General features: G+C 40.0%; 1 protein-coding gene across 8 annotated transcripts in view; it reads left to right on the top strand.

Moving 5' to 3' along the window:
- Positions 1-23,125, top strand: part of DACH1 (dachshund family transcription factor 1) — a 343,180-nt gene extending 320,055 nt beyond the window's left edge. For 5 of the 8 annotated variants that reach the window (XM_081003040.1, XM_081003036.1, XM_081003038.1 and 2 more), the window contains 2 exons: positions 14,059-14,102; positions 20,537-23,125. In XM_081003040.1, coding sequence (XP_080859166.1) covers positions 14,059-14,102; positions 20,537-20,554 — 62 coding nt within the window. In that variant the 3' untranslated portion in view covers positions 20,555-23,125. The remainder of the gene's footprint in view (positions 1-14,058; positions 14,103-20,536) is intronic. The other 3 variants (XM_081003037.1, XM_081003039.1, XM_081003042.1) reach the window with 1 other exon arrangement.
- Positions 23,126-23,427: the final 302 nt, after the last annotated feature.

A 23,427-nucleotide genomic window follows, 5' to 3' on the forward strand; every position in this document is an offset into this window, starting at 1 on the left:
AAATTAAAAAGTTTCTTAATCCAATTTTCCGTTCTACTCACGGGCAGTTGTTTGAAATCCAATTGTCCACAGGAAAAAGTCAGCGCTCTCCGGCAACAGCAATGCGGCTTCACTCCGTGAAAAAAGCAGTTGATTCAAAGCACCACGCCATTCACCCCACGTCGCTCCGGATCCCCGAACCCGGGTTTCCCCACGAGTAGGGGAGGCGCAAAAGGTGCCAGCCGAATCCCACGTCCACAGGCTTCTCCCGCCTGTGGTTTTTAATGGGTCTCCGCCTCGCCGCGGCGGTCCAGACCCTAGTTCTCACGAAGCGGATTCCTCCTGGTCAGAGGAAATCTGTCATTGCCGGAGGCGCTAACCCGGAAGTCCCTTAGTTTCCTTTGCTTCTCACCAAGAAAGGAGGGGGCCTTTGGGGGAAATCACAGTGTGCCTTAGCGCTAGACCTCCGATCTTTGTTTCATATTTGAAGGCTTCGGTTTCTCCTTATAGTCTCTGTGGGCCTTGACATCCTTTCACCAGCCCATCATAAGACTTCTTTAGCTGCAACAGAACCAACTACTGCAGGGGTCCTAGAATAGTAGAGTTGGAAGGGACCCCAAGACTCATTTAGTCCAACCCCCTGCAATGCAGGAATCACCAACTCACACAAAATGATGCTGTTGTTGTCTGATAACAGTACCAGGGAAAATAGACAAAATGGCCAAGCCATACTCCCCATACAGATGCTGACCACATATTCATTCTCTCTCTTTCACACACACACACACACACACACACACACACACACACCACATACCCCTCTTCCTCTCTCTCTCTCTCTGCCCAAGAGAAAGCAACCCTCCCTCCAAAAAAAGTCCCTTGAAAGGTCAAAAGAATTGACTGCTACCTGCTTCATGGGACTGGTAGGCAACAAAGCTGAGTAAATGGGGCTGTCCCCATTGCTCTGTCCTAGCTGCCTGCAGCTCTGAGTGAGGAATTGTAGCTCTTTTCTAGAAAACATTATTTGTATTAATTCTAGCAGCTGCCTTATGCTTACCTGTTTTGTTTTGGGGCTATGTTGAACGCTTTTAAAAGGTTCAGAATGGAGACAGAAACTAATAGCACAGTCTATGGCCTTGAAACATTCTCTGGTTTGTCTGTCTCTTTTATAATTGATACCCAAATAGTCAGTAGGAAAACATGCACTAATTATGTACTCTCATACTGCATTTTTTTCCTCAACCAAGAATAAACAGTGGAATTCTACCGCAGTGCACAGAAACTAAACAATAATAAATTTGCTTCCTGTCGCTTGGCACTGAACTCCGGTATTTTGGCAGCTTTTCAGCCCAAGCTAATCAATTAAAGACAACTTTGATTAAGTTAAACAAAAGGTGGTATTGATTGCCGGCAGTAACCTATAAATAGGCTATTGTTTCATAGTGTTCATAGGTCATTGTTAGCTACACCTTTAAACTAGACAGTCATTCTATTTATCACCTAAGAAAGCAAAGTTAAAGCATGCTAACTTAGTCATTTCACTTTCTTTCAAAATAATTTCTAAAGTTGCAGACATAAATGTTTCAGTTAGCCCAACCTGCATCTTGTTTTATAACTTGGCTTTCCTAGAGATGCATGAAATTAAATAACTTTTCTTCTTGTGAAATAAATGATTAATCTACTGAAAGCTTTTTTCAAACATGGTATTCTTAAAAATTTTTCAAATAACCAATGTGTAAAATGAATACAAAAGCATGTGCAAAATCAAGTGGAATGTTCAGAAGCAAGGAGAATGTTGGTCACACCATGCATTTCATAAGGAAAACTGTTGGTCCTGTACTTGCTCACCTCGGACACAGCCCAGAATTGGACTCTAAGAGACTTATTTCTGAGTAGATATGCATATGTTAGCACTGCTGATCACTGCATTAGGAGTTGTTATATAATTTGTGACAAATATTATTTGTACATCCATATCATTCATTCACCAATTTCAAAAGGAGGATAGATTTGCAGGCTGTTTTCTGTACTGTGTTCATTAGTATTTCTGAGCATGTAGGTACTCAGCCTTCTGATGTCAATACATTTTGATCCTTCCATTCAAACACATAGAATTCAATTTCTTTGGATACAGGTTGAAACAGTACTCCCTCCTATGTTCAGGATTGCAGCCAGCCATTCTTTCCAAACAGGGCATTTCACTTTCCCCATAACTTTTATTTCATTTTTCTTTTCTAATCATTGCTCTACATCCAAAGTCTATTGACCATGTTTGGTCCTCACTGGGCTGTTTTTTTTAGCCTCTTTTTTTTTTTGTATTTCTGCAAATCTTGATGTTCTGCTAAGGATATTGACAGTTATACCTTCCTCTTGTTTCTCAATGGCTCTGTTTTGGCTACAGTCCTGGTAGCACTCACCACCTGAGCTTACTAGTAGAAGGTGTGAGGAAATGAATTTTGCAGTACAATATAGATAAAAAAAAAACTTGTGAGAATAATACAGAAAGGATTTTCTAGAATGCAAAAAGGTCTAAATGTTCCTATTTTTATAGTGAACAATGTTAGAAAACACTTCAAGTTTTCAACAGAAAAGCTAGTTGTTGAGGTCCCAAGCAAGACAATTTTGGACAAAAAGAATTGCTTCTCCCATTAAAAATTCAGTGACAACTTTATATAGTTTGGCTGATCTGAACTTGAATAATCCTCAGCCTCTCTTACCTTCCACTGTCACCTTGGTAGATGGTGTTGCAGAAATACTACACCCATGATCTCAACGGGACGCGGGTGGCGCTGTGGGTAAAACCTCAGCGCCTAGGACTTGCCGATCGCATGGTCGGCAGTTCGAATCCCCGCGGCTGGGTGCGCTCCCGTCGTCCGGTCCCAGCGCCTGCCAACCTAGCAGTTCGAAAGCACCTCCGGGTGCAAGTAGATAAATAGCGGGAAGGTAAACGCCGTTTCCGTGTGCTGCGCTGGCTCGCCAGATGCAGCTTGTCACGCTGGCCACATGACCCGGAAGTGTCTGCGGACAGCGCTGGCTCCCGGCCTATAGAGTGAGATGAGCGCACAACCCTAGAGTCTGGCAAGACTGGCCCGTACGGGCAGGGGTACCTTTACCTTTACCTTTTTATGATCTCAACACCCTTGATCCCATGAGTAGAAGTGATGGATATGTTGTGACATTGCCATCCACTGCTCACATTGTGTCAGCATTAAGCTTCAGGTTTCTTCAATGCCTTCTGAACTTTGCAGTGCAGTCATGTCGGTAGGTGAATCATGTGGGGAGGATTTCGAGAGGAAAGGCTGAAAAAGAGATATTACAAGCGATGCATGAAAACTGCCTTGGACCGGGCTGATCTAAGCTTTCATGGCAACCAAGAGAGGAGATACCAGTACAGCATGGATAGGGAGCCTATGGCCATTCAGATGTTGCTGGATGGAGCTTTCCACCAACCCTGGTGGCCATTGATCCAGATGGCTGGAGCTGATGAGAGTTGGGAATTGCAACAACTTACAGAGGGCCAAAGGCTCTCCACCTTGCAGTACAGTAGCGGTTTCCTGTTCTAAGGCTGCTCAGCTTTGCGTGGCTTGTAAGTAAGGAAATTCATGACCCGATTACTTCAAAGAAGGTTGGAAAAAATACTTCAGTGAACAAAAGGATTTCTTAACCTCTGTAGGTGACTGGTGAATCATTAGCTGAGGAACTCATCAAAATACTGACTCATAAATCTGTCAAGCTCTGGCTTAAAGCTAATTGCATTTCTTTTCTTTCTGTTGCTTACTGGGGTGCTTTTAAAAGTTCCCTGATTATTATAAACTTATCATCTGCATTTATTTAAGTCCAGTTTATATCTCCCCCAATCAATTATTTCATATGCATTAATTGGCTGTTATAGATAAAGGTATTCTTTATGGGGACGTGGGTGACGCTGTGGGTTAAACCACAGAGCCTAGGACTTGCTGATCAGAAGGTCGGCGGTTCGAATCCCTGCGACGGGGTGAGCTCCCGTTGCTCGGTCCCTGCTCCTGCCAATCTAGCAGTTCGAAAGCACGTCACGTGCAAGTAGATAAATAGGTCCCGCTCCGGCGGGAAGGTAAATGGCGTTTCCGTGCGCTGCTCTGGTTCGCCAGAAGCGGCTTAGTCATGCTGGCCACATGACCTGGAAGCTGTACGCCGGCTTCCTTGGCCAATAAAGTGAGATGAGCGCCACAACCCCAGAGTCGGTCACGACTGGACCTAATGGTCAGGGGTCCCTTTATCTTTATTCTTTATGGGGGGGGGGGGTATTTTCTTAGATTTCAAGTTCACTGCTTATTTGGAGTAGCTTCTCATGGATACTGTTGGTACACCAGCCATACACCTGTGTTGTGTGGCTACTTCACTCAGACATAACCATGGTTATGTTTTTAGTTTTACAACACTTTATATAAAACATCCAACTGTAAAACAGATCAACATACCCATGACTAAACAAATAACGCTTCGGTCTCCCTTCCCTGGGGGGTTGTCTGTATGAATTTGTATTTTATTCTGAATCCATGTTGGACCGCAATAAAGATTATTATTATAACAACCGTAAAACAACAGAACAACAGAAATCATAAGAACCTCAATAAGTAATATCGGTAATTGCATTAAAACATTAAGCAGAGGCTATAATAGCTGGTCGTAGGTGCAAGAATCAAGAAACACCTGGATAAACAGGTAAGTTTAACAGGCACTCATCATATTTTTGGGCCCACATAGACTACTATGGTAAAGGCCATTCCTCCAGTGTTTTGGGGATGGATTTCAGAAGGTGTGGTACCACCAGAAGAGCCTCTGCTGACCTCAGTGTGCAGGCAAATCTGTATGAGAGAAGACTGTCTCCCAGGTAGCTTGGCCCCAAGTAGTTTAGGGCTTCACGAACAATAGCACCTTAAGCATGTAACTGAAACTGTCTAAGGCAGAGGGCTTGAATATGGAGACATAATTGCAGTGCTAAGTGCCACAGGAACTGCAGCAGAAAATGCTGATCATAGGAACTGTCACTAACAGGGTCACTATTTTCTAACATCGCCTTTTATTGCTTTATTTGTAACCCGAGTAAGCTCACTTTTTCACTATTTGCTCCATGAGAGAATCCTTACCTGCTCCTATGGGCAACAAGCATTAATATGTAAAGCAGTAGAAAATTTACTTTCCTGAGTACCTGCCTGTTTAAAGACTCAGTAAGGAGAAAACTTTTATGCTATCAAATATAAAAGAGGGCATTAGGGAAACTTTTGATAGGATAATGCTACTTCTACCACAGCTTAAATGACAGTATAAGCACATTATGCATTATCGCCTACCGTATCCCATAAAATTTGATTTAAATAAACAATGCAGAAACCACAGTTGGGATTTACCAGTATGTTTTTATTTGTGTGGGGTGAGGTATGTTGCCTGAGAGGAGGGAAAGAGGGAGAGGACAATTCACACTTTAAAACAGAAAGATGAAATCCTGTACACATTTACCTTTGAGTAAATCTCATTGAACACAATAGGATTTGCTTCTCTGAAAACATACATTTTCAATCATAAATCCTTTTGGAAAATGGAATTGAAGAATCAGATCTACTGTATGCTTTTAGAAAATTTCCAAAAGGGAAAAAATACTACAGGGATTTTTAAAGGTTTTAGAAATGCAGTTTCTTGCATTATTCTGACTCCTGTGGCTAGGGAGAGAACGCAGATTTACCACAATAATGTTGGTTTTTTTATTTCTACTGTTCAAACCATATTAATGAGAACATCATTTTGGAGAACTAATTATTTCTATTTGTCTTGTGTCACACTTTCTAATTCCCCTATATTAGCACAGCCAAAGCAAATTAATTGCTTTTTCAGCAGTTGAACCTTGTCCAAGAATGAGCTCACATTCTTTTTCAGTTTCCCAGTTCCTTGAAGTGCATTGTGTCAAAATTTTCTCTTGATACTGAACATAACCCAAAGAGTATCTGTTCAGATTCTGGTTGCTGCTCACTTGATGAAATTTATAAGTTTAAGTGACCCACCAGGAAAGATAAAGTTCTTAGCTGCAAGATTATACATCAGAACAGTTAAAGTGAAATTAAAATTAAATGAATGAATCTCACTGAAGCAAAAAAAAGCAGTAATTAATGGTTCCCTTAATTGTCTTCATAAAATATTTGCATGGGTCTAATTTGCATAATTTGCATGTATTAATTAATCTTTCAAAGGAATTTTGTGCTGAGAGAAGCCAAAAATTCTCTTTGTTTTATTTAACATCTAATGAAATATTTATCTTCTTTAATGAACTTCTCATCTTCATTAAAATAAAAGTTGCACAAGTTTGTATGTTTTAAATGTTTTTATAATTGAAGTGTTCAGAAAAATCTCTTTAGGCTCACAACATCTGAAAACACACACACGTTTATTATATATTCTGAGTCACTTGGGCCACAGGAACATTTTTAAAAATAAAGATGCAATCCTGCTTCTATTCAAATCAATGACAATGCTGCAAACTAAAAATATTGTGCTAAATGTTTTCCAAAAAGATTCTTGCTCTATCAAATGTTACAAGTTCATTTTTTCTGAACTGTGATCCCTCATTAGGAATTAACTGAAATCAATACAACTATTTTTGTGAATATAGTGGTTTAGTTGCAAGACCTTTCTTTTTATCTCCTGTAAAACATAACCAGAAGGGGAAAACAGAACTAACAGAATTGAAATACCAACAACAGAGGAAAGCCAGCTACATGTATTCTAATAGAATAAACAGCTTTAAACATCATGATTGCAAGGATAGGTCATAATCAAGTGCAGTAAAAGCATTCATTTAAAGTAATGGTAGCACCGTCTTGTATGGAGGAGAATTCAAAAGATGAGCCCATGCTGAATATTAAATCTGTAGTGTTAAAATCAGAATAGGAGAGCATTAGGAGATGAAATGTGATGAAGTGCTTTGCAGAAAGCAATTTCTATAAAAGTTATGGATCTAAAAGGACAGTGATTAGTCTTTCAGAGGCAAAGGTTAAGGCTATTACTTGAGAAGGGGGCCACCTATATCCCAAGGTAATGTATCAAGTAGTTAATATTGTAGCGGATAGTAATGGAGGAAAGCAAAGAGATGGTTACAATGCAAAATTGCTGCTATACAAAATTTAACATAGTGCATAATAAGATTTATGAACTGGAGATTCATTTTTCAAGGATAAGTACAACACTGTAAGAATAATAAACCCATACTTGAACTATGCAAACAGTTGTGGGCTTGGAGGACAATGAAAACAAGTTGCTTCAATAGAGGTGCGCAACACGATTTGTGCCCCATATGGAAATGCCTCCCACACGTTGATTGGTTAAAATTCTTGCTCGGAGAGTTCGAAAACTCAGAAATTAGTAGAACGGCATGTTAAAAACAGATGGCAGACACGTCTTGTTGTTGAACAAATATGGCACAGAAGCAGGATCTCTGTAAGAACACCTTTGAGAGAGTGGCACTTGTAAATAGAAAGAGATTTTAAATTGTCCCTAGGACCAAATAATTCGCTTTAGAAAGAGCTTATCCTTTACCTATTATGCATGCTCTTGTCTCTATACGAGGCAGAGAATTATATAGACTATCTACACAGAAATTTTCTAATACAAATAAGTGGAGTCGTTAAATGAAGATAGCGACAGCACAGCACAAATAGCTGCAGGTATTGTAAAAGAACGGAACTACCACAAACTAAAAAGCATCTCTCTTATTTATCTATCACATTTTCTCTTCTAACCCTTGCACCCACTAATCTCAATATTTGCCACAGGGCCAGGCCCACTGCACACATTAAAAATGCAGGTGTACAGATAAAAGTGTAACATGTCAATCAAGCAAACATAAGAAGCAAGGAAAATACATTACAGTTGAGATTATTATTAGTGCAGATGAAGGTTAATGGTGCGCCCCAGCTCCTCAGAGGCTGGAGACTAATATTCAGTGGACATCTTTTCAGTGTTTTGCAGGAGTTAAAGGGAGCAGCCCAGTGCACAGGAACCTGATGTAAAGCAAATTGGTGTCAGTTAAACTAGCATAAACTTATACCAGATCCAAATCCCATTTAGCAGCAGAACAGCTGCTTAAACCCAAACCTAAGCCCCCCACCCCAGAAGCTCAACAACAATGGGCAATCCCCCCCAAAAAAGCTCAACAACTCTGGGCCACCTCCCCCCCCATTTTCTTAAATTTGAGCCCCTCCAAATAGGGGGCGTCTTATACAGCGGTACCTCGGGTTACAGACGCTTCAGGTTACAGACTCCGCTAACCCAGAAATAGTACCTCGGGTTAAGAACTTTACCTCAGGATGAGAACAGAAATTGTGCAGCAGCGGCAGCAGGAGGCCCCATTAGCTAAAGTGGTGCTTCAGGTTAAGAACAGTTTCAGGTTAAGAACGGATCTCCAGAACAAATTAAGTTTGTAACCCGAAGTACCACTGTCCATGGGGGTGTCTTATACATGGAAAAGTACGGCAATCCTGGTTTAGCAAAGCTGAGCCGCAAGCCAGTTGGCTGAGCTGAAGCTCTGCTGCATCTAAACTGCTCATCCCAGCAGGTCTTGCCATCAGATTGCCTGCCACCTAAGTCTGAATTGTTAAACCTGTGATCCTATCAATGCACTTACTTGGGAATAGATACCATTGAACTCAGTGGGACTTACCATATTTTTCTGTGTATAACACGCCCCCGTGTATAAGATGCCCCCTATTTTGGGGGGCTCAAAATTAAGAAAATGGGGGGAGATTGCCCCTGTGTATACGACTACCCCCCTTTAAACATTACTCTTTAGTTAAAAAACCAACAACCTAGTCTTATACACGGAAAAGCACGGTACTTCTGAGGAAATGCATAGATCGCACTGTATTTCAATGGCAAGAACTCCTTGAAAACTACCTTAAAATGGGTCTTAAAACAGAAATACCCTAGAGGACAATCCTATGCTCTGTATGCTTCACACTTATTAGATGTATACCATTATTATTGCAGTTAAAAAGGTAAAGGTACCCCTGCCCGTACGGGCCAGTCGTGTCCGACTCTAGGGTTGTGCGCCCATCTCACTTAAGAGGCCGGGGGCCAGCGCTGTCCGGAGACATGTCCGGGTCACGTCGCCAGCGTGACGAAGCTGCTCTGGCGAGCCAGAGCCGCACACAGAAAGGCCGTTTACCTTCCCGCTGTAAAGCGGTCCCTATTTATCTACTTGCACTTAGGGGTGCTTTTGAACTGCTAGGTTGGCAGGAGCTGGGACCGAACGACGGGAGCTCACCCCGCCGCAGGGATTCGAACTGCCGACCATACGATTGGCAAGTCCTAGGCACAGAGGTTTTACCCACAGCACCACCCGCGTCCCCTATTATTGCAGTTACACTCCCTAAAAATGGACACTTGCCATAGAAGCAATATCTTGTCAAGCAAAAGGAGGAGGTACCAAAGGAATTGCTATAGCAGACTGCATTCTTGAATTTTTGTTGTTGTTTATAGTAATCCTGAAATTCTTTAAATCACTCCTCATAGAATTTCTGTTTACTTACATCATCATAGAAGTGATTCTGTTTATATTGATGTGTCAGATGTGCTAGGTACTCAAGGCTAGCATACAATACCAGGCTTAGTTTAGTTTTTAAAGCATTTTCTGCCTGTCGTTTAATCATTGGTATTTCACCTTCAGATTCTAACTGTTGGCTAGCCTGATCATATTATGGCCCAGCTAAGCTGCAACTAAAGGAAAGAACACATTAAAAGCTACACTGAAGACAATTTATTGCCTAATGCATTTAAAGTAGTTTCAAAGAGAAACCAAAACTGTTTCCCACAGCATCATTATTTTGACTAAATCAGAGCTGCCCACAGGAAGAATTGAAATATTCTAAACATGTTAGGCAATAAATTGTCTTATGTGCACCACTGAGGTCTCCCCTCCCCCTTTTGCTTTCTTTTTTCTTTTTAATGTTTGCATTTATAAACAAATTGGGCCATTGTCAATGCCATCTTTTTTGCATCAATGTAAGCTAGTCCTGGGTTCAGCTATCAGTGCAGTACTAGCCCAGTTATAGTTAAATGATATTGAAGGAGCAAACATTTGGCCACAGGGATGAGCGAGTTTGTATCCAGCAGATCTACAGATCAGCCTGGAGGTTCTTGCTACAGCTGGGCTCCCCCATACATGCCCCAGCTGGAAATGTGTTGGTTTATCTCCTGCATCCCATCTCAAAAAGGACTGAGCTGGCTAAGCCAAGCCCAGCAGATTTTAAGTCCTGAAAAGAAACGTTCGGGGGGGGGGGGAGAGGCAGGGGGCGCAGGACCAGAGGAGAGGAGTCTTAGGCTTGATCCTAAGTCATTCAGCTCAGTTATATGATTTGGAAACCCAGCATAGATTTAAAAGGGTACCGTAGATTTCGGTGTATAAGATGACTTTTTAACCCTGTGAAAGAGGTTTAAAAGTCAGGGGTCGTCTTATACGCCGGGTGTGGCTGCAGTGGGCGGCGGGCTCCACGCTGGGAGGAAGCTGCCTGGCGAAGCTGCCCAGCGATGCTAAGCAGGAGCCCGCCGTCCACTGCTGCTGCCCAGCGAAGCTGCCGAAGCGTATAAGGTAAAAGGTAAAGGGACCCCTGAGCATTAGGTCCAGTCGTGGCTGACTCTGGGGTTGCGCGCTCATCTCACTCTATAGGCCGAGGGAGCCGGCGTACAGCTTCCGGGTCATGTGGCCAGAATGACTAAGCAGCTTCTGGCAAACCAGAGCAGTGCACGGAAACACTGTTTACCTTCCTGCCGGAGCGGTACCTATTTATCTACTTGCACTTTGAAGTGCTTTCGAACTGCTAGGTTGGCAGGAGCAGGGACCGAGTAACGGTAGCTCACCCCGTTGCGGGTATTCGAACCGCCAACCTTCTGATCAGCAAGTGCTAGGCTCTGTGGTTTAATCCACAGTGCCACCCGCGTCCCCGAAGCGTGTAAGACCCCCCAAATTGGCAGAGCCAATTGGGGGGGTCGTCTTATACGTCCAGTCGCCTAATACTCCGGAATCTACGGTAATAATATAACTCAAACACTATTTTAAAGTCTTGCTTTCCCTCTGCCAGGCGTAGGGAGGCTCAGCCAGCAGTAGCCCTGTTTCTGAACGGAGTTTGGATCTGGTGCAACTTTACACTGGCTTTACCTAGACCAGCTTGCTTTACATCAACACACCCACTAAAGACCATGGCAACTTCTTCATCTCTCAAAACATCAGCTCATTCCTAGTAATACAACTCTTGTGGCTTCTAATAAGCTTGGCCTTATTTTCCAATATCCTTTTGGTTAATCACCAGTACCCAAGTGTCATTTTCTAAGGATGGTAAATTGCCACGACTAAAATGTATGTTGCGAAATTCAGGTTGCCATTTCATAACATTACCATACAGCATCTCTAAATAAGCATCATGGCAGTTAATAATAGCACTCATTCCCTTGCTACGGCAATGAAGGATAAAAATCACATGGATATGCTCTTCTGTGAGAGCAAAACCTATCCTCCATTCTGAGACACTGGGTAGCCTGGCTCTCACTGACAGGGATACAGTTTGTTCAGCATTTTTCCCCTGTTATGTTCTTGCCATCCTTATTTATTAAAAACAGAGATGTTATATCGGAACTAGTATAGAAAAACATCCATAGCATAATAGCATAGGTTGTGATGGAAGGTATCATATAAGGTATCATATAAGGGATAGCAGAACTGGCCTTAGAATATGAGACACCTGAGGTTTTGACTTATTTATTTCCCTTATTATAAACAATCAGTGTGAAAACACAAACAAACAAGAACAAAATAACTCTCTGCATTAAGAGAGGTGTGCTTTTCAATCACATCCCTTTGTACTAGAAACAACAGTGTGCAACAAGTCTTTTCCAGAATTCTATACTTAATTTTTATTTTTATTGTATTCAGCAATACTGTTGTCTTTTGGCTGCTCTATAGATATGGCATTGGAGTCATTGTAGATATCACAGTTCTGGCTTCATCTGGGCACATGGCATATACAATGCAATTTGTATCGCTATGGACACTTTCCTGGGAGTAAGCTCCCCAGAATATACTGGACCTTTCATCTGAGTAAATGTTTTGATTATTTATGTAAGGTAATTTGTCATCTTCAACCAAGGGTCCCAGGGCAGCACAAAATAAACATTAAAATCAAAATAAATAGTAAAAGTTTAGAAGAAAATATCCAAACAACATAATAAAACCAATAACGCTGTAAATTGGCTGAACTCTTAGCAGACTAAGAGTCTGCTAAAACTAACAAATGAAGCAAGATAGGGAACAGTGGTAGTTATTTTCTTATGCCCATTTCCAAATTCCTACACTATCCTGAAGTTGGTTACAGCTATATATTCTCTTTAGAGAAAAAAATGGTGACATGAGGCCTCCCTACCCTAGAATTCTTCAAATGACAAGAAAGGGATGTTCCTCACAGTGAGAGAAGACATACCTTTGTTGGCTTAGCAAGTGAAACACAATCTCTTTCGTGTGTGTGTGTGTGTGTGTGTGTGTGTGTGTGTGTGTAATAGCAGTTGATGGAAAATGATGGAACTTTTTTCAGAATCTTTGCCTATTTACTGTACAGTCCTCCCAGATCTAGGCCTTATTGTTATCGGTCTGAAGGCAGAGGGAAGGAGGAATGTATCATCACTACATCAACAATGGGGGGGCGTGTCATTCCCTCTTCCACTACCATTGCCATTTGAAGTGAATGCATTATTTTTCTAAACTGTTTGCTTATGCGCATATGTATATAAATGCATAAAGCAAATGGTTTGGAAAATACGTAAATGGAAAGCTCCCTTGCAGTTGAAAGCAGGGAGGACAAGACTCTCAAGAGTGTGTGCCATCAGGCAGACATTTTCCAATCTCAGTTCCCCCCTTCCTCATAAGGTCCTTCAGACTGCAAGAGAGGAAAGCCTTCGCTGTTCAAAGTACTGACAGGGAAATTGGCAATGTAACACAGATATACAACATATGCATTTGCATGTGTGTTGGAGATGCATCTGTTTTACCTCATTGCAAACTGGATGGGGGGGAGGAGAGAGAGATGTGCAATTGTAGCTAATAAATGGCAAGCCCAGTCATGACATAAGTTAATTCCATTCATGTTACAAGCTCTAGTGACGGACATTAAAAGCATTGCAGATAGTAACCATGGTCGCAAGCCATCACTTTATTGTGGGAAGAATGCTTCACGTTACTGTATCCCATTGTAAAATCTAATCGGAGATGCACTGTGTTGCTATTAGCTATGTATCCTTATGGTCTGCTCTGCATCAGTTTCCATAGCTTTTTTAAAAGGTGCAATGGAATCGTCTTAAAGTTTCTATGTCAAGTTTGACAGATTGACGTTTCTGCATGTATTTCTTGCTCTCTGGCGTCAAACGAGGCAGAAAAAGTCTAAGAAAGATATTCTCTCCACTATATACAGCTACAAATACTTACTCCCTGAGATCTACATAGGAGTTTGTGTTTCCTTTAGGTCTCTAATTTCAGAGGGCTGGATCCAGCTAATGGGTCCTGCTAGCAGAAGTCCACACAAGAACTTCCACTGGAGCAACTGAGGTTATCTCCCTCTCTGCTCCCACTTGGAAAAAGTTATCACATTCACCTAAGAAACAACTTTGTTCTCACTATTTCTTTGCATAAAGCCATAATTGTCACCTTTCTGCTGACAACAAATTCATTTCTTGCCATCACAATATCTTTTGAATCAACATTCATTCAGCAATACCAGAATGGTCTATTGCCACTTCTGCTCAACGAATGCCGTTTGCACGTTGGGAACTATATGTATTTTAACTGGGAACATGACTACCACCAATTCTAAATGAACCCACTTCTTGCGGAATTTCTGTACAATTGGTCAACTTCTGGTTGCAAAGCAAATTGAGCCCAGTAAGAGATAAAAGGATCACAAGCCGATTATAATTAGCAATGACTTCCTAGTCTAGTATGTCTGACTCCGACATTTGTTTATTTTTTCCCTTCTTTTCCTCTTTTCCCACCCCTCCTGCTTCTTTTCCTAATAGAAGTGACCGGAATGCAGTGCTTTAGAAATTCAGGTTCAGTGATTGTAAGTAACTAGTTCTTTTGTTTCTCATTTTCCGGGAAGTGCTGTTGTTCTGTTGAAACAGATAAAAACAAGTGATAGCCGAGTTAACCAGGCAGCAGAAAAATTATCTTATTTTTATATTGTCACATCTTCAAAACTGGTAGCCATGGTCCAAGAACCTGTTTTAAAATATGAAGAACGTATTTGTGACCCAGCCTGACACTGGGAAGAGTTATCACCAGGACTACCCAGCACAGTATCTTCAGCAAGATTCCAGCATATTCTGCTTTACAAAATATTAAGCCCGTTGGATTCATTTAGCACCTCTATCTGATTATTTATTTTTGCAGCTTAATTACATGAGGTCTGTTGTTCACATACAGATTTGTGGCCAGAGATCTACAGTGTGTTTATTTTGTCTGGTCTCCCAATCCTTACCTAGCCCCTCACTAGGTAGGGGATAAACTAGGTTCGGTCCCTGGTATTTCTAGCTAATAATTTTGTAGGGTTGGAAAAATACCTTCTCTGACTCCCAGGAAGTGACCAACACCTTGAGGAGACAGCACTCGATGAAACAATAATCTGACTCGGTATGAAACAACCTTATATGTACCAGCTAGGAGTTCAAACTTTGCCATAACAAAGGATTGGCATGTACAGGATTGTCAAGCAAAAATTGTTGAAGACAATGTTTAAAAATTCCACAGTTATAATCTCTTCCATTTCAAAATTTCTGAATATGTATCAACTTCACTTTAAACACGTCCCCAAAGGATTCGTTGTGTAACAGCATTTACATCTTAAACAAGATATATGAGGGCAAGTTTTTTGTGTGTGTGCTTTTAAAACACCCTAATAAGCTACTTCCTAGTAAGTGTTTTGGATAAGGGTTACAGTTTGTCTAAGATCCCTTCCATCTGTTGCAAGACGCTTGCTTTTATTTGGATTTTCCAGTTCTGCTTTATCAAACATTGCATGAATCATCCCCCATTTGTTTGTCCTTGTCTCCTTTTTATTGTTCTTGTTCCTTTCCCTTCAATTATTAAAACACCATGTTGAATGGAAGGTTAGGATTACACTGCGATTCACACTTGCCCTATCTTATTAAAACAAATAAACCCAGCAGTTATATAATTTAAAACTGCTTGAGCTGTGGATCAGAGATGCTTTTATCAACATTGGGATGAAGGGGTTGTGTGCGTTTGGGCACAGCTGTTCTTTGAAAAATGGCAAACCTCATTAGATTACAGGTGCCTACAAAAAAAAAAAATCTTCTGAGGAAACAAAATAGCTGCCGTTTTTCAATAAGAGTTTCTTCCTAACAGGAAATGCACATTGATTACATCCTTTAACGTACGTGAGCAGGTTTGCTTTTATTCAGAGAAAAAACATTCCATTTTATTTGATGTATATTTCATCAGCCCAGTGGAGCTAAGGAGACCTATCTGCATGGAAACATACAGGCTTCCCTTGATGCAAGGCGCTTTGCAAGGATGCTTTGCAGAGTTACACATGTAAAGAGTTGCTGTACATTCATCCACTAACTGCAGGCACATCAGCGCATCAGGATGAGGATGAGGAGCAAGGTTCTGAAGTTAGGTCCCTCCTCCTCCTCCTCCTCCTCCTCCTCCTCCTCCTCCACATCAATTTTCTATGCTAAAAAGCTGACAAAGGCCGTTCTTTTGATATATCCAGTGGAAGTCCTAGCTGCGATAGACTAGCAACTGAACAAAACCAGGGCTGGCTACCTGGTGCACAGGTTGTCAAGCTTTAGGGCTAAGACCCAATGCTTTTTTAATTGCCCCAAGCAAATTGATTTTAGCAACTATTTATTTATTTTATGCTGCTCTGTGGTTCTTGGCTTGGATTATTTGTTTTATTCTTTCATTTCTATTTTTACACCACTTTGGAAAGTCACATTTAAAAGAGGCATAACATTACTTTTTAAAATGGAATAGCAAAGTAAATAGAGCTATGGGGACATTTCATTGATCCTGAAATATGCAAGCTCCCCCTAACATGTTCCTATCCACCCAGATCAGTCCCTCGCACACAACGCTTGCACTGTTTACCTGGCAATGGTGAAATGCTGCTGGTGGATTGCTACTGTCGTCACACAGAAAGGGAAAGTTATGCTCCCAGCAGCAAAGCAAATGGATGATGATGGGAGGCTGAGAAAAGCAAAGGATTTGAGCTCTTAATCATTAATGCGGCTGATTTGTGGCAGATGGGACATATTTTATAGCACACCATTCAAATAAATTAATCAGGACATATTTATATTATGAAGGAGTCTTAACATAGGCTGGAATCAAAACCTTCACATAAAGCTTTATTATTATTATTATTATTATTATTAATATTATTATTATTATTATTTTCTTAAGTTTACAAAAATATGTGCAGTCTCTTTTTTCATTTCTACCTACAGCTTTTTAAAAGTGAGTTCATACATGCTGCCATTGCAAATGCTTTTAATGTTATGATTCACAGATAAACTGGTTGACAGTGATATTTACCCGCAGTGTCAGGCCTGAGCAACTTGTGACGAGATGCAACTCACCAACCAAACATGCATCGTGGTCTGCCAGCTGCTTGACAGTTCACCCATTTATATGTAGTCTCAGGCAAATAACCCAAACAGCAAGTTTTTCAGTCCTCTCTAGTGGCTGACTTCGCATTGCTGGTGGACTATATTGAACCGTCACAGGTTGAGCAGGCCTGATCTATGCTCATTAGATTATGTAGCAAGCATATGCCTTTTTTTGGAAGGGAAGGGAAACCAGTCCTACATAAATACTGGCAAACGCCGTCTTTCAGAATGTGCCCTGCTGTTTCCCCCTCTTTGACATTCATGGTGGAAAAGGCCTCGCGTAGCAGGCTTTGAAAAATATACTCACTCTTCCTGCAGATTTAGAAGCTTCTGTCCTGACAAAAGATACAAACAGTTCCTTGAGACTCAATACAGATAAATAAAACATAATGGACTGAATGTAGACTACCTTTAACCCGTAGGTACAGGAATTACAGCCAATGCCTGTAATCATTAGCTTTTACCTATTCTAGATAACCAAAATTCTGATAAATACTATAGAGTCTCCAACAGTTGTTTCTGGGCAGCAGTAAATAACGGCTTTGTTCTATTCTATTCACGCGGGAGAATTATATCTTGCTAAAGCAAAAACTGGTCCAGAACGCCTTTGTTTTCAAGCTTCATATTTTAAACAAACAATGTAACCCCTCCAGTTTTAATACTTCCCAGACTAGCTTTGATAGGTTTATGGATTTCCCCCCACTCAGATCCTTGCAAATATTTTTGCCCCTTTATTTTCCCTTTATTTGGGGAAGTGTAGTGTTTATCTAAAAGCTTTGCAGCTTCAGTTTTCAGTTTTAGATCCCTTCTCAGAAGGAACAAATGAAGGCAATAGGGCTTGTCAAAATGTGAGCCAAAGAAGCAGTCAGAGTGGTAGACCACTGCTGGAGAGCTGAGAGGAGCTTTCAGATGGTTGAGGGTGGTAGTAATACACGAAGAAGCAAAATGGATGGGAGGGCCTGTTTCTATGAAAGCGGGTGATGAAAAGACAGGCAAGAAATCCAATCTGTGACAATGTCAATAGGAAAACAAGCCAGCTGCAGTAAGGAAAAGGATGCATTGAAAATATAGGCGAGGAGGCGTCATAACTTCTGTTTGCTTGGATTCCTCCCTCCCACAAGCTGAATGAAATGAAATCTGTTTTTAAAAAAATACTTCAAAAGCCTTACATCTTGGAATGCTTTTTAAAATTAAAGCACCCAGCAGTATCTGGCAGGGGAGAAATGCAGAACTTTTTGACTAAAACCTCTCCCTATTCTGAGATTATGAATTTTCAGTCTAATGGTTTTGTTAATGTGAAACGGATCCATCAGCAGTCACAGATGCAGATTGCTACATCGGGCCAAAACCTCAGTCTCCTGAATGTATCACTATAAGCACTTTCTGATACAACGTAAGTCAGTATTACACCAATCAGCTGTTTAGCAGGGAAGGCGAAAGAGGACTCAACCCATCCTTACACAGCTCTTTCTCTACAATTTATTGGTGGGATTACGGCTTTGATTACTGGGATTCTTACCACAACATTAATTTGCGTATGCCATTTCTCATCCAGTTAGGGATATGTATGTGCATAATGGAATAGGTAAAAACGGATGATCTTTTATTTTTTTAAATGATTTCCCCCCTGTTCAATCAGATTTTTTATATGTTTTCTGTCTATCCCTGGGATGATCATTTATTGCATGGCGCCTACCTAGGTGATGTTGTATCTTCCTTTTTTTGTACGTGCTTTTTAACAAGCACAGTTCTGTAATTGATATTTATGAATAGGCAGGGCCCTTCTTTTGACATACATACAGAGAAAACTATGAAATCAGCTATGTACCATATAAAATTTGCTAAAATTAATAAAAATGTTATTCTATAGATTGAGAAACCTGTACCCTCCTAGGTAAATTTGATGCTACAGTGGTAAGTTAAGATGTAGAAATATGCATCACTGGCTAGGAAATATATCAAATACCCACAAGAAACATGTTTTAAATCTATCATTTAAGCCTGTTTTGGGGTGGCTTAAATCACATTGATTTAAATCAGTCCATCCTGGTTTGGAAGCAGAGTGTAAGTCCTCCAAAGGGGGGAAAAACTTTCTTGGTTTGCTGTTACATTTATAGTCTGGTTTGTACACCAAAATAGACAATGCTGAAAAAGTGGCATATACACAATGGAAACAGACTGGGTGCAAATCCAAGTCACCTAAATCCGATTCCATAACCTTATCTACCAGGAAATGGTTACTTTCTCTAGAGAAGACACATTGAATTAGGGAGAGATACCAGCTCCTCTGCTTTTTGTCTTTTTCTGGCATAAAATTTCAACCCACAATGCAATTCTTTGTGCTTCTGAATCAGGTTAACTTTCCCCTAGGAGGAGAAAAAACGGGGGTGGGGGGCTAGGTTAAAACTATTACAATGTCAGTGCTGATTTCATGCACGGTCGTCCTCTCATGTTCCATAATTCATAAATATCCCTTTTGTATTTGAAAGCCAAAGGTGAAGAAGAATATACAGTGGTACATACGCTTCAGGTTACATACGCTTCAGGTTACACACTCCGCTAACCCAGAAACAGTGCTTCAGGTTAAGAACTTTGCTTTAGGATAAGAACAGAAATTGGGCTCTGGCGGCACGGCAGCAGCAGGAGACCCCCATTAGCTAAAGTGATGCTTCAGGTTAAGAACAGTTTCAGGTTAAGAACGGAGCTCCGGGACGAATTAAGTACTTAACCCGAGGTACCACTGTATATATTTTAATGACAACACTACAATACAAAAAAGAAAAAAGAAAAAGAAGACAATAAAAAAGAAAAAAGCACAAAATGTGAAAACCAATATAACAATACAGCAATAAAAAAGTAAAAAAGAAAAAGAGAAAAAAAACACAAATCCCAAATTGCATATCCATAATTTCCATTTGCTTGTTTCATTGACCTCACACCTCCGTTTTTGTATTCTAGTTTAGTAATTATTTCAGCAAATTCTTTCCATCTTTCTCAATTTTTGTTATAAAATTTGTCTTAACAATTTAACCTAATAATTAACTCAACAAATCCTTACCATCTTTCCCCATATTCTATTATTCAGATTACCTTAATTTATTTAACCTTATCTTACCCCTAAGTGCCTTAAAACTTAAATCTTGAATTTCAAATATACATAACTCCTAATATCATTTCTACTAGAGTCGTATAGTTTCATTCCCACATTTTCCCTAATATTCATTAGCTGATTCTAAAATAAAAAAGTTTCCATTATAAATTCTCTTCCAATCATCATCCAGTGTCTCTTCTTCCTGGTCTCGGGTCATGTCAGTCCTTATTGTCCTTATTGTCCATTCCGTCTAGTCCATCAACCTGGAAGCCTTATGTCCGAGGCCCTTAAATCTCTTCCATGTCCCTTCTGCAATTCTTCTTCATCTTGTTTGTGCTTGCCCTTTTCCTTGTCTCTTGTTGGTCTCTGTCTTAGTTTCTTTCCTTTCTCATTGAGGAGTAGGTCTCTGGGGGATTCCAACCCAAAATTGTCTCCATCACCCTTCATCCAGCTCACCCATTCCCCACAAAGTAAAGTAATTTCCCCACAAAGCAAAGTAATTTCCTTTAGCACAGTTAAATGTTAAACAAAATCCACAGGAGGCCCCGTAGTTTCTCCCAGTGTTATAATAGTTATATGAACGCAGCCTCTTTTACAACTTCAGTCACTTAGAAAGCGTTGTAGCAGTCAGACTGGAGAAGTTTTGAGGAGATACCGCCAGACTTGAAGTTGCTTAGCAGGAAATGTTATCAGCATTACAAGGTGAAATATGCTTTCAGAGAGCAATGTTCAAAGCACTTTCAAACTTTTTTTGTATTATTTATATTTTAGATGGAAGACTTTATTTGAAAACTACTGTCATGTACTGAACATATCCAGCTGAAGACCTGTGTGCTACAGTTTAAAGAACTCTGCAGCGAGTCATTTGCCAGTTTGCAAGTTCTGCAAAAACAAAGGTGCTTTTCAGGCAACTTGGCCACTTCATGTATCCGTGTGCAGAGGTTTTATAACTTTTTGAAAGGGCATCTTCCGTGGGTTTCCCGGGACTTCTCCCCGTGTTGCAGAGAATGTTTCTACAACTTATGTAGCACACTTCTTCAACAGCCAGCTAACAAGAAATTTGCCTATGGACACTTCCTTGTACAGAACGGCCAGAGTAGGACCTCGACTCTCCTCCGATTCTTTGAGCACATCAAACAAAACTTCCACAGTGCCCACTTTTAAAAGACTATTATGTAAACCAGCAAGACAGTATAGAAGCGAATCTTTCCAAAAGAGGCATAAGAAAATTCCGAAAAACATAAACTAGGAACAGACAAACAAAAGAGTTACACCAACACCACCCCCTTCGATTCTAGGACAGAGTATTGTTTCATTTAAAGACCTATTTCCCCAATATCCTTTTCAAAAGACCAACACATTACAAGAAGTCAAAACAATTTTATCTTGGGTGGAAAAAAGAAGTACAGAATGTAAACAAAGTAATTTTTACTGTTTGCAATAGGCTCTCTAAGTAAAGATTAAAGATCTGTTATAATTTCTGATTCTAACCTGGCAGGAGTTTGGGAGGGGGACTGACAAGATGTTGCTTCTTATTGAAACTGTTGCTCAAATGTACAGTTATATAATCACAAACCACACACAGAAGGTATTATGTATGCCGTAGAATACTAGATTTTAGGAAAACAACAATTTTAGATAATATGTTTTTGTCACCCTGTTGGTCCAAACGACACCTTTCTGATTTTAACGCATGCAGGCATGTAAATATTTGTCCTGAAGTCACAGTATTAACGAACGGGATCTGGGGATGACAGCCACTTTTATTTGTATATTGGTCAGTGCTGTGAGGCAGCACTTTTAAGAGTAAATTGTGGCTCAAGAGCAAGTCAACCCGCCAGAAATATTTTTGTATGTTAATGTCATATTACGTCAAATTTGCTGGGGAGGGGGAAACCTCAGAGGCTAAACAGACACTTGATGTTATCAGTCCAATACCACGTAGAGCTAAGTGATAAAGTTGAAGTCTTTTGTCCTTCCTGCCTGCCTTGTCTTAAGCAAGGCTGGCTGCGTGTTATTTTTACTGTCTTTATAAATGCTATGATATCTGTTCTCCACCTTTGTGCTCATAACTGGAAGCAAGCTGTGACACAGTGCTTATTACATCCTAAATTATCTTCTTTACTCCAAGTTACCCCTTTAAAGACTGCTTTGTTGACGAACGGCCACCCTTCGCGCTCACATTCTTCCTCTTCAATGTTTATACGCATACGTTTTATATAAAAACGTAATCGGAACCACTGATGTGTAAAATGTCTCACCTGAAGTAATGCTGACTGTCAAAACAACACCACTGTCCAAATTTAAATAATTCTGGTTTTGGTGGTTTTTTAATTCTTATTTTGCCCTGGTAATAGTGTTTCGGAATGGGTTTTTTGTGGCCTGTTTTTGGTCTCTCGTGATTTTACATCGAGAAATAAAACCATTTCACCCCATGGAATTAAAAGAGGCATTAGGGACCATTTTGTCATTCAAACATTGTTACAGGATACTTCACAATAGACATGTTAATATTAATTAAAAGACTACAGTGGTTCTCCCCCCCCCCAAGTGCAGTCTTTAAAGGGTTAACAGCTGTCATTAGATGGACTTTGTGGCAAACTGTTAAATTATTTATATGAGAGAAAAGAGGGGTGTTTTTTTGTTAATTAAAAAAAATCTACAAATGAAATCTGTAGCATCTCTATCATTGCTCCTGCTCCTTGCAGAGAGTCACCTGTAAGTAGGCTTAATCGTTCATAAAGTGTATACTTTCCAGACTCTTTGGGTATGCATCATCGTTTGGTTTGGTACCTACATAAAGGAAATGCTAAGGATAATGAGGAAAAGAAGTATATCTTACTAAAAACAAGTGTAAATATTACAGTTCGTTAAATGCTACCGTATGATGAATTTGGGTTCCTTTTGCCCCTCTTTAGTTACACACAAAGGTTTTTCCTTTTGCCTAGATTATGAAGAAATGTTGTGTTCATGTTATTGTTTAAATGCTTTTTTGTAATCTTAAGAGATATTAATGTCTAGTTGTTCTATATTATAACCACCTTTGCGCTCTATGCAAGCCCTTGGAACAGAACATTCTCATCTTCATGTAGGACCTATGAAAATTGTCTATTTTTATCTATATATTTAAAGTTTTCTAAAAATGAGAAAAAAAACTATTATGAATTTTGTTGTACAAAATCTGTACAAAAATCTGTTTTTACATCATAATGCAAGAATTGGAAAATTTTTCTATGGTAGCCTAGTTATTTGAGCCTGGTTTCAATGTGAGAACCACGTTTACTGGTATTGTATTTAATTTTTCTCTTTTTTTCCCCTCCTCCTTTTCAACAATCTGCTAATAAAACTGTCTGAAATCTGCCTGTGACTTTATTTACAGTTCATCTTTATTAAATTTTGTGAAATGTGTAACATCAGACAAATATTTACTTTCTAATGGGAGGCATCTTAAAACAACATAAGTCAGCTCTTTGCAATGTGAGAACAATGCTGAATGATTTTATTTAACATGCAACCGCTTCTACCTCTAATATGAATTACTGTGGTGAAGAGGAAAAAAACACATCATAAAAGCACACTCTGTGGTTATTGTTTAACAAGCAGATTTTCCATATTTTGTTTCTTGCCAGCTAAGCAAACTGCCCCCATCTGCATGATTTATT

This window comes from Podarcis pityusensis (assembly GCF_964106645.2).
Source record: "Podarcis pityusensis genome assembly, chromosome: 4".
Lineage (NCBI taxonomy): Eukaryota > Metazoa > Chordata > Lepidosauria > Squamata > Lacertidae > Podarcis > Podarcis pityusensis.